The sequence below is a fragment of the Mesocricetus auratus genome, unplaced genomic scaffold (assembly GCF_017639785.1).
Source record: "Mesocricetus auratus isolate SY011 unplaced genomic scaffold, BCM_Maur_2.0 Super-Scaffold_15014, whole genome shotgun sequence".
In the NCBI taxonomy this organism is placed as follows: domain Eukaryota; kingdom Metazoa; phylum Chordata; class Mammalia; order Rodentia; family Cricetidae; genus Mesocricetus; species Mesocricetus auratus.
Window position 1 is genome coordinate 15,281,243 of NW_024429186.1, and position 12,307 is coordinate 15,293,549.

Sequence of the window (12,307 nt, forward strand, 5' to 3'; positions counted from 1 at the left end):
GTGACTTCGGGATATGTCTGCCATGACTTAATGTGTTTCGCCATAGCACTCCCCTTCTGAGAGCAGGTGGCTATTGTAATTTGGCAGGCATTCTGAGAGCCAGGGGCAGTTCAGGGCTCCCCCCCCCTTACCACTCCAGCAGCTGACACATGGGCCAAAGGTACAGAAGGTATTGATCACAATGTAGATGCCTTCAGGACAAGCTAGAGTCAAGGATCAGCTTGTAGCTACTGACTGTGTCATTTTAAAAAATGTAAGGGCTTGTTTGTAGGGGCAAAGGAGGCTATCAGGGTCCAGAAGAATACAGGCTGGGGAGGAAGGATATTTCCTCTGCATGGCTGTGGGGGTGGGAGACACCTGTAAAGGAAAAGGGGGAAGGAGATGCAAAGTGGGGTGAGCCCAGCTTTGTCTACACAGCAGGCTCCTCTCCCCCCCAACCCCCCCCCCGCACTCAAGCCAAGGTTCTTCCAGCTCCTGCCTCTCTTGGAACCTCGTGGAGGTGACCCAGGGCTATTCTGGCGTGTTCCATAACTGAAACTGGAGCAGAAGACATTTGGCATTTGCCTGCAGTGGGCTGCCTCTGTACACAGGAGCTGGGGTTTAAACAGACACTTTTGCCTTGCGCTTCCAGAAGTTCAGGGTCACAGTCAAGGCAAAAACTCATTCCAGGTCCTCCCTGGGACCTTCAGCATTTTGTGGTTTGCAGCAGTGTCTCGTTTCTGCCTTCATCTTCCCCAATATCCTCCTTGGGTGCTTCTCAGAATCCAAAGTCCCCTTCTTTCAAGGACAATAATCGCATGGGGTTAAAAACCTACTTTACTTGTCACATTTAATTATATCTGTAAGGACTTCATTTCTTTTCCTTCCTTTCTTCCTCCCTTTCTTCCTTCCTTTCTTTCTTTTTTTCTTTTGAGACAGGATTTCTCTGTGTAACCTTGGCTTTCTTGGAACTTGTTCTGTAGACCAGGCTGGCCTCGAACTCATAGAGATCTGCCTGCCTCTACCTCCCAAATGCTGGGGCTAAAGGGGTGTGCTGCCACTGCTCAGCCAAGAACTCAATTTCTAAGCAAAGTAGCATTATGAATCCTTAGGGTTTGGGAACTAAGCATATAAATTTTGGACAGGCACAACTCAATCTATGACAGATCTTTCCAAAACCCCTGTGTCCATACACATGGGTGTTTCTGTTGCTACACACAGTGTAGGGGTACTCCTGCATCCATACACACAGGTCTTTCTGTGAGTGCACACAGCATAGAAGGTACCCCTGCATCCATGCACATGGGTTTCCATCACTGCACACAAGATGAATGGTACCCCTGCATCCATGCACATGGGTGTTTTCATCACTGCACACAGTGTGGATGGTACCCCTGCATCCATGCACATGGGTTACCATCACTGCACACAGTGTGGATGGTACCCCTGCATCCATGCACATGGGTTACCATCACTGCACACAGTGTAAATGGTACCCCTGCATCCATGCACATGGGTGTTTTCATCACTGCACACAGTGTGGATGGTACCCCTGCATCCATGCACATGGGTTACCATCACTGCCCACAGTGTAAATGGTACCCCTGCATCCATGCACATGGGTTTCCATCACTGCACACAAGATGAATGGTACCCCTGCATCCATGCACATGGGTTACCATCACTGCACACAAGATGAATGGTACCCCGGCATCCATGCACATGGGTGTTACCATCACTGCACACAGTGTAAATGGTACCCCTGCATCCATGCACATGGGTTTCCATCACTGCACACAGTGTGGATGGTAACCCTCTATACTCGCACACAAGTGTTTCTGTTTCTGCAGGGGTGTGGAGATGTGGAGATAAAGCACATATCTCTTTCAGGTCTCTTCTCGGGAGCCATAGGTCCTGTTACTTTCCTCACAGGTAAGGTCTCAATGGTAGAGGACCCCTTTCCTTGGGGTCTAAAGGAGGCATTGTACACCACCTTCTTCCTTGCAACTGACTGAACTAACCCACATCTACACTCAAGGGGCCCAGCATCACCCATGTTCATGTAGAACATTTATTCTACCACGTCCTCTTCATTTCTAATGAATTTTACATAAGCATCTGCCTAGCCCAACACTGGATATTGCCTCAACTCTGCCCTGTTTCAGTGGTTCTCAACTTGTGGGTCAAGACCCCTTGCATCATAATCAGATATTTATATTACAAATCATAACAATAGCAAAATTACGGTTGTGAAATAGCAATGAAATAATCTTATAGTTTGGGGCCACCATAGGATAAGGAACTGTATTGAAGAGTTGCAGCATTAGGTAGCTCTAAACTCTAAGTCTTGGGACTATGCTAATTTTTTCTTTGTAATATACGCAGTGCCTAACATACCTTTAGAGCTGATGGAGCCTTGGACATTATATATGATTTAAAAAACAACTGGGTCCAAAAGAAATCCATAAAAGTTAAAATGGAAGAACAGGAGAGAGAGAAGGAAGGAAGGAGGAGGGATGGGAAGAAATAAGAGATAAAGATGGAAAAGTGAGAAGAGAATAAAGTGGAGAAAGAAGAGGGAGGGAAGGAATAAAGAAGAGAAAGAGGAGGAAGGATGGAGGAAAGGAGAGAGGAGGAAGGGATGGGAAGAGAGAAGGAGGAGGGAGAGAAGGAGACAGAGAAGAAGGCAGGAAGGCAGGGATGGGTGAAGAAGCCTGGATTGCAGGATCTATTTTCCAGCTAGAGTCTAAGTTGGCCCCCTTTCCCTTCCTCTCTGCAGTGAAGTAAGGGATTAGGCATGGGTGGTGGTTTCATTGTAAACTCTGGGGGTGATGGGTATCATCTATGAAGAGGACGAACATCTTCTCCATCTTCTTTTCAGATAATGGGGTCATTTTGGCTGTGGCTGATAGTAACCGAGGTCCTGCTCCCTGTACCTTGTCAGCCATTTCCTGCCCAAGGAGAGAAGAGTCTGGGGGTGCCTCAACCAGCCAGTCCCCAGCTCCTGGAGCCAGCACCCGCCTATCACAAGGTCACTCCCACCATCACTAATTTTGCTTTGCGTCTATACAAGCAGCTAGCAGAGAAGGTACCCGGAAACGTGCTCTTCTCCCCCGTGAGCCTCTCTAGCATTGTGGCTCTTCTCTCTCTTGGGGCATCTGCTGACACCCAGACTCGGATGCTGGAGAGCCTGGGCTTCAACCTCACGGACACCCCAGCCCCTGACATCCACCGGGGCTTCCAGAGCCTCCTGCACACACTTGACCTGCCCAGCTCCAAACTGGAACTGAAAGTGGGACATTCCCTGTTCCTAGACAGGCAGCTGAAGCCTCAGCAGCACTTCCTGGACAGCGCCAAGGAGCTGTACGGAGCGCTGGCCTTTTCTGCCAACTTCACGGATGCAGGTGCCACAGGGCAGCAGATCAATGACTTGGTGAGGAAGCAGACCTACGGGCAGGTGGTGGGATGTCTCCCAGAGTTTGGCCATGACACCTTCATGGTTCTCTTGAACTACATCTTCTTCAAAGGTGAGACTCCTCTGACAGAAATATTACCCTTTCTGTAAGTAACTGTTCTGTTTTCACTGGCTGGTCAGGGGCTTGCCACTCATGGATAAGATATTTCCCCTACTCTTGTGTATTTCATGTCCCCTGTGGATTGCAAGTAAGGAAAGAGAAATCACAGTTCAAGGGAATGTTGCAAACATGGGCCATAGAACTCCCAGCAGAGACCCTGGATTAAGGCATGACTTCCCAGAAAAGGGAACATTTAGTTCAGGACGGTGGCACATTAGCGGGAGGCTGAGGCAGGAACATCCCAATTGGACATCAGTCTGGATTACACAGAGAGGCCTTGCCTCAAATGCATAAATGAAAGAAAGAATGGATGAACAAATGAATGGAGGGCTGAGGAGACAGCCCCATGCGTAAGCGATCCTCTTGCCTCACAGCTTTCCCAGTGGTGACACTGCAGGTGGGGGCCACCATCCCCAGCTTGAAGCTCCTCACAGACGCTGAGGCACATAGTCAGATGATTTGCCTCCGCGCTCCCACATAACCTGAGCTGTGCTGTCAGGATCAGGCTGCCAACCGCAGCTCACACCACCATGGCTCTGGAAACCAGGGTGTGTCAATCAGTTCACACCTACTACATTCCAAAGAGCGCGCTCTCACTCGTCCTGATGACTTAAGTCATGCTCACTCTTTGTGTCTTCACATCACGCATTTCCAACCCATTTGCTTCCTGAAGTCTTGTGTCTTAAGAGAGTTCTTCAGGGGCTGGAGAGACAGCTCGATGGTTAGGACCGCTGGCTGCTCTTCCAAGGACCTGGATTCAATTCTTAGAACAGGCTTACAACTGTTTACTCCATGTCCAGGGAGATCTGATGCCCTCTTCTGGCCCCCTTGGGCACTGCACATACGCGGTGACTAGACATACAGGTAGGCGAACACTCTACACATAAAATAAAAGTAAATCTTTCCTAATAGAGAGAAATAAGGCTTTATGCAAGGAAGGCAGGGCCACCCTGTGTCTGCTTTATAAGGAAATTCTCTCAGTATAGCGTAACCATAGGTCACTGAGTTCTGATGCTAGGGACACAAGGCCCTCCTGGCTTTGGGCCCTGCTACTTCCGACACACTCGCGAGGACATCATCACCCTGCATGGCCTTGTGGAGGCTTCCCTGAATTGCGGTCCTGCCCTCGTGTTCATTTGTGCCCTCAGCCAAGTGGAAGCATCCTTTTGATCGCTACCAGACCCGGAAGCAGGAGAGCTTCTTCCTGGACCGGAGGACGGTGCTCCGCATCCCTATGATGCGGCAGAAGGAAATGCACAGGTTCCTGTATGACCAGGAAGCATCGTGCACTGTCCTTCAGATTGAGTACAGCGGCACAGCCCTGCTGCTGCTGGTCCTCCCTGACCCTGGGAAGATGCAGCAGGTAGAGGCCTCCCTCAAGCCAGAGACGCTGAGAAGGTGGGGCCAGCGGTTCCTGCCCAGGTGAGTGCCCCAACGTGCTGTCTGTCCTTGCTCAGGAGACGGGGTAAGGTTGATCAACTCCAATCCCAAGATCCATCTGCTGGGTTTGCCTCACCATCTCACCCTCGACTTCACAGTGGTTTCCCCACATCTTTGGGGCTCAGGTTTCTTTGAGTGTTAAGATAAGGACACGGTACCTACTGCATGGACGTGGGGGTGGGGATGAATGGAGATAGTACGTGAGTACTTAGGCAGGTACTAGAATACAAGTGCTGTGTTTATTATCCCTCCTTGGGGTCCTTCTGGCCAAATCTCCTTTCCCTTACTTCCCTCTATTTTCTAATAATTTAACACCATGAAATAGCTAAGTCTGCCAAAAAAATAAGATCAGAACAACTATTAAAGATGACCATGATTCCCACAGAACAGTGCATATGTTTTAAAACAGTGCTTTTAAAAAACATTTGGAAAGAATTGGATAAATCAACACCAGGAAAGCCAGATCTGGTGGGACAGGCCTGTAACCCCAGGTCCCTGGGAGGCAGGTGGATCACAAGCTACAGAATGAGTTCAAGGACAATTTGGTGAGACCTTGTCTCAAGATTTAAAAACAACAACAACAATAAAAACAGAGGTGGGTAGACTGGGAGTGTAGGTCTGGTGTGGACTACTTGCCTAGCATGCATAAGGCTCTGGGTTCAATATAGGAAGAAAGAAAGAGAAAGAGGAAGGAAGGGAGAGATGAGAGGAAAGGGAAGCAAGGAAGGAGGGAGGAAGAGAGATGGAGGGAGGTCCTTCCTTCCACAACCCCTGACCTACCCCCTGTCATCTTCCTTGCAATTGGTTTACAGTTTTCCAACTTCAATTTTAGCTTTATCTAGTTTCCCTCATCTCCATTCACTGACTAACCCCTTCTTGTGGGGGGTGGGATCTGCCTTTATGGCATGGTCTGGAATAAAATCTGGTTGTGAGTTCTAGTTATCTTTGCTGCAGAACAGGCTAGCCCAAACCAAGCAGCTTTAAAAAACCCGTGAGCACTCTTGGTCCTCTTCACGGAATGGACTCAGCTAGGCAGTTCTCACTCACTGGGGTCAGGTGGCAGCAGAGACACAGGCACAGGTTTCTGCCTTTGAGTTTCTGGGGCCCGGGCTGGCTTCTTTCTGACAACACAAGGCTGGCTTCAGAGAGCATGTCAGTATAATTGACATTGCTATGTAGCAGCTCATGATTCCCAGAGGAAATGTACAGAAGGACAGGACTCTTTAAGGCATGGGCACACCCATGAGTGCTGTCATTTCTATCATAGCCAGTTGGCCAGAGCAGCCCCAGATCTCTGGGGGTGTGCTTTTAACCCAGAACAATGTGGTGGGTACCCGTCTCTCTTCACACCCACAGATTTTCCTCTCAGCACCGCATCATGCTGCAGTACCAAGAGTAGAGGAAGAATGCTTTGTATTTGGGCAGAGATTAAGACACCAGTGAATGAATGAATAAGAAAGTCGTAGTCAAGAGGAAAAGCCAGGGTTAAGTAGCTACCTGAGTTCGTAAAGCTCCTGTCGGTTCATGGTTCCAACTGTGTAGTCTTGCTCCTCTAGGATGAGCCTCCCTACAGGAGGAAGGGCCATAGAACCTTCTAGACAGTAGGTTTTCTCCCAAGAATGGTGTCTTAGTCAGAGTTACTATTTGCTATGATGAAACGCTTGGACCGTTCTCATGTCACTGTTCACCATTGAGGAAGCCAGGACAGGAACTCAAGCAGGGCTGAAACCTGAAGGCAGCAGCTGATGCAGAGGCCATAGAGGGGAGCTGCTTACTGTCTTGCTCCTCGTGACTTGCTCAACCTGCTTTTTTATAGAACCCAGGGCAACCAGCCCAAGGATGGCACCACCCACAGTGGACTGGCCTTGACAACATTAATCTAAACTGAGTTCTTTACAGATGGGATATTCCCAAGTGGATTGGTTATTAGCCAGACAATTTTACAGAGCCCTGGTAATTAGTGTCATTGAAAAAGGGTAGATTACCTCTAAGCTAAAAGAAAGTTCTGCATTCAGCCCTGGCAGCATGGCAATCTGATGGTGAGGATGGGAGTTTCAGTCTTTGGGTTCAGGACTCCTGAGCCCTCTCTCTAGATCACTGGTTCTCAACCTTCCCAATGCTGTGACCCTTTAATACAGTTCCTCATGTTGTGGTGACTCCAACCCATAAAACTATTTCTGTCACTACTGCATAACTGTAATGTTGCTACTGTTGTGAATATTAATATTAACATTTTTCGGAGGCTTGCCCAAGGGGTCAGGGACCACAGGCTGAGAACCACTGCTCTGGATGCTTGCTGCAGCCCAGGGAGTTGGCATCTCTGTGCCGTCAGGTGGAAGAAGGTGATGGAGGCTCGCATTGGGGCAGTGTCAGTAAATAAACTTAGGATACAGTTGGGAAACTGAGCCTAAAGCAGCTGCAGCTGACTCAGATGTGGGGGTGGGTGGGAAGAGCACATGGTATTTACTCTACCTGGTATCGCGTGGATTCAGTCAGCGGAGTCTTGGGAAATTCTGGTTAGTGTCTGGCACCTGGAACGCTCTCCACAAACACAAGGACAGTGATGGAGACAGACTCCTCTGCCAGGAAACTTCTCAGATCCAGTCACGAATCACCGTGAGGCCTATGTAGAGAGAGATTTGGGAGGGTGTTGGTAATGGAATAGTCCACCATAGCCAATCACATCACAGGAAGATTGATTATCCCACAAGCTGGGGTACCCTGCTCTTTCTTGAGGCTCAGGCTGCAACACACCACAGGACAGTACCTTTTCTCTGATTCCCCCTCTAGTCTGTTGGATTTGCACCTGCCAAGGTTCTCAATTTCTGCATCCTACAACCTGGAAGAGATCCTGCCCCTCATTGGTCTCAGCACCATGTTTGACGTGGAAGCTGACCTATCAGGAATCATGGGGCAACTCAACAAAACTGTCTCCAGGGTAAGGCAGGGAGGGTGGGCGTGGAGAGGAGGGATATTTCTCTTCCCACGGGAAGTGCATTGGGAAACCAAGGTCCCCCAGTCTTTTTCCTAGACTGCAGATTCTATTCACAGACAACCCCAATTTCATCTCCCCTACCCTAGATTTACACTCATCAGGGCAGAAACATAGGGTTATAAGTAGAACAGTAATCATTTGAAGTCATCCACAGGGCCAGAATCATGCCAGGTTAGAGGTAGCATTCCTTTATTTCGAATACTTCCTCTTCAGGCACCTGGAGCTCTATCTGTCTTTGTTGCAGCTGAAGAAAGTAATAGAGTATGTCTAGGAGATGTAGTGGTCAGCATTGCTACAGTAACGAGCATCCCCTAGATCCCAGCACACTACCACAACAGGCTTATTGTGAGAATTCCCAGAGGAGATGTAAACCATATCTACCCATTCTCCTTTAGGTCCCACAGCAGCATAAAGTATGATTCCATCCAAGTTCATTCATCCTGGGGAGCCATTGAGTTCATTAGACTTACTTACAGGGTGTGGCTGAGGGGTTCCTGGCAGGAGACTTGTATACCTCAGCTATCTTTCACAGACCCCTTTTGGAGATAGAAGAACTCTCCAACTTCTTTTGAAGTCTAAATTCTTTCTTGTTAGGAAGTTGTGTAAAAACGAGACTTCTAATGTTCTGTGCTTAGGGCAGCGTGGGGCTCTGTTCCACCCTCCTCATTTAGAACCTGCTATTGACCACAAGCCATTTTTAAGATGAGAAGACAGAGGAAGTTTAGAGAGGGTAGGTAAAGTTCAAAGAAGCCTGTGCTCTGTGTACCTGCTGGACTTGAGGCTACCCAGCACTTAGCTCCTCAGCTGGGCCCAGGCTGCCTCATGTCAGGGAACTTGGCCTAGGGAAGGGGCATCAGTACAGAGGCGGTGGGCGGTGGGAGAGGGGTGACATATAGAAGTTGGAGTTGTTTCTTAGACAGCCTAGACCTGAGGGGCCTGAACAGGCTCTAAGCCATTGTCCAAGGGTTACAGGTGGCCTCTGCCCTCAAGGGATAGATGAGTGCTGACTCTGTCCGTTTTCTCTCCTAGGTGTCACACAAGGCTACAGTGGACATGAATGAGAAGGGAACGGAGGCCGCAGCTGCCTCTGGTCTCCTTTCCCAGCCCCTGTCCCTGAACATGACGTCAGCCCCACATGCCTATTTCAACAGGCCCTTCCTGCTCCTCCTCTGGGAGGTGACCACACAGAGTCTGCTCTTCCTGGGAAGAGTTGTCAACCCAGCTGCCATGTAACTGGTGCGAGGCCACGGGATGGCTACCCAGCCTGCACTGCAGGACCCCTGTAGAACAGGTTTTCTTTGGGGCCGTCAACCAGCTTCCAAATAAAGACACGGAAACTTAATACTAATTATGAGTGCTGGGCCTTGGTTTATGCTTGTCCCACTAGCTATTATAATGTAATTTAACCTGCTTCTCTTCATCTATGTTTTGCCTTGGGGTTTTTACCTTTCTTTCATTCTGTACGTCCCACTCCCCTGCTTACTCCGTGTCTGGCTGACTGGCCCTGGTGTCTTCCTCTCTTTCTGCCTGGTTCTCTTCCCCCTTTTCTTGCCTAATTCCTCTTCCTGCTTATTCTCTCTGGCCACACCTCTCCTTCTACTGCCTGGCTATTGGCTCTTCAGCTTTTCATTAGACCAATCAGATGCCTTAGGCAGGCAAAGCAACACATCTTTACATCATTAAGCAGATGCAGCCACAAACAAATGTAAAACATCTTTACATAGGTAAAGTAATATTCTGCAACACCCCTGAGCTGCAGTTCTAATAAATCTGAGTTTGGCTGTGTGAAGTCCCGTGAGCCATGCTTGCACGAGGGCAATGCCCAGAGCAGCTTCTAGTCATTCACTCCATGATCTTTGCAAATCCACCACCTCCACTGCAGATGTTTGCTGAGTAGCCTTAGGGCCAGGGACACAGGAAAAGACAACTAGGGCACACAGGGAATGGGAAAGCTTCTGTCTTCACAGCTGTCAGCCTGGGCTTAAGTCAGATGATGTCCTCCTGCAGTGTCACCTGGGGGAAGCTAGCTCTGGGAAAGGGGCTTCAAATCGTGTGCCATGAAGAAAAAAGGGCACGGAATGGACCAATTTCATCATCCATCTAACAGCATGAGAGGTTGAATTCAAAAGGCAGGAAAAGAGCCTCAGACTCAAGGGGTGCCCAAGGCTGAAGAGGATGGGGGTGGGATGTAGGGCAAAATCTCTCATCAGTGGGGTGAACTTGGGCTGTATTCATACATATATACACATGCATACATGTAATTTTAAATCCAGGCTCTGCGTGTAAGGGAAACACAGCATTTGTCTTTTAAGTCTAGCTAGCTCTCTTAACACAGTAATGAATTTCCAGTTCCATGCATTTTTTTCTGCAGATGTCATGGTTTCATTTTTCTTTATAGCTGCACAGAACTCCATTGAGAGACATACCACACCCTTTTCACCCATCCATCCGTTGGTGGCAGTCTAGGCTGGCTCCACTTCCCAGCTGTTGTGTGGAGAGTAGTGACAAACGCACGCACTGTCAGACAAACGTCTAAACCCAAGTCCTCAGTTCAGCTCTGAACAGCCAGACTGAGTATCAACACACGGCTTGGGTTACTGAGCATTAAATGATATCTCAGTAGCGAGAGCTGGGAGGTGCCTTGACTCCCACTTGGCCTGCAGGAAGATTCATGGGCGATGTTGCTGGTTTACTTCATGTTTGAGGGGAAAGGTGCTTATCAAAGTAACTGAACTGCCTCGGATAAGAGGAATTCTCTTTACTCTAGAGCAGTGGTTCTCACCCTTCCTGATGCTCTGCCCCTTTCATACAGTTCCTCATGTTGTGATGACCCCCAGCCATAAAATTACTTTCATTGCTACTTCATAACGGCATTTTGCTGTCGTTATGAATCATAATGTAAATATCTGATATGCAGGTGGCCCCCGTGAAAAGGTCGTTCAACCTGAAGGAGTCATGAATCACAGGTTGAGAACCAAATGGTCTACTTGCCTATTATCAAAGGCTCATACTGTCCCCTGCCGGTTATAAAGTGTCATGGCATCCCAGAATCTAGCTTTCTAGTTGGTGCACCCCTAGGTTAGTCCAACAGAGGATTTCTTGTAAGAGGGTAGAGTTGCCAAATATGATACAGATTGTCCCAGTAAGACTGAAATCTAGGCAAGCCAAATAATCCTTTTTATACTCTCTTTAATCTCCCCTTCTTTGTCCCCACTAGTCTCTCTCTCTCTCTCTCTCTCTCTCTCTCTCTCTCTCCTTCTCCCTCTCTCCCTCTCTCCCTCCCTTCTGCTTTTATTATGTCTATGATTTTAAATATATATATATATTTATATGATTTTAGGTATCTATAAAAATCCTAGGGCCCACAAATGAGAGAAAATATATTTAATGTATTTGTCTTTCTGAGTCTGGTCCTTTTTTTCAACTAAAATAGTAATAATCTCCATTTGTGCCCATTTTCTAGCAAATGACATCAATTCCCTGTTCTTTATTACTGACTGGCTAAAACTGCATTCTGTATGTCTGGTTATCTGTGGACAGGTACCTGAGCTGATTCCTCCACTTGGCCACTGTAAATAGTACAGTAAGCAAGAATCCTGTGGTATGTTGACTTACAGTCCTTCTAGAACATCCCCTATGTCAGTGTGCCACCATCCAGCTGCATTCTTCAAATTTTGACCCTATGAAAACTACTTCAAGAAGGACACAAGACAGCAGTGTCTCACGGGCATAGCAGCTACTCCACAGAGATGCCCCACAGCTGGAAGGGAAAAGAACTGCGTGATAATAGCCTGAGATCTTCAAATTCATTGTTCTCCGTTGTTTGTTGTATTGCTGTGTTCCATTGGTAGCTTGTGGGTTTCAGAGCGCCTGTGTAGACTTTGTCTCATTAAAAAGGTCTCTGCTGAGCCCACACAATATGAGTCCCATCCACTGAACTCTGAAGACACCACGTTCCCATAGCACTTACCTCAGCCATGTGCTGTTAGGAGTTTGTGCTGTGATTGGTGACTTTTCATAACGGAGTCTCTGAGCTCTGGGTAGGAAAGACAGCCGTATCATTAACTTCTGCCACTCTAGCAGCTAAGATATGGCAAACACTCTAGGTGACTACAGCGGAAAGAAGTGCGTTAAGGTGCAATGAGTCACAAAGCCATTGCAGCCGTGGATGGCAGAGGTCAAGGCTCCCAGCAGGCTGTGCATGCAAGCAAGCCTGTCCTGGTCATGCTACATCACTAGAGATGTTACGGCAGCAATCAGGGAATGGGTGTGGACAAGCACTAATCAATGGAAGGGAAGGAAGCCAGGGGACAGGAAA

The 12,307-nt window shown here is 48.2% G+C and overlaps 1 protein-coding gene across 1 annotated transcript; it reads left to right on the forward strand.

Annotated features, from left to right (window-relative positions):
• Window positions 1–2,863: 2,863 nt before the first annotated feature.
• Window positions 2,864–9,337, forward strand: Serpina11 (serpin family A member 11). The gene is made up of 4 exons (XM_013112256.3): window positions 2,864–3,506; window positions 4,703–4,976; window positions 7,785–7,932; window positions 9,019–9,337. The coding sequence occupies exons 1-4, from the start codon at window positions 2,864–2,866 to the stop codon at window positions 9,220–9,222; spliced, it is 1,269 nt and encodes a 422-aa protein (XP_012967710.1). The 3' UTR covers window positions 9,223–9,337.
• Window positions 9,338–12,307: the final 2,970 nt, after the last annotated feature.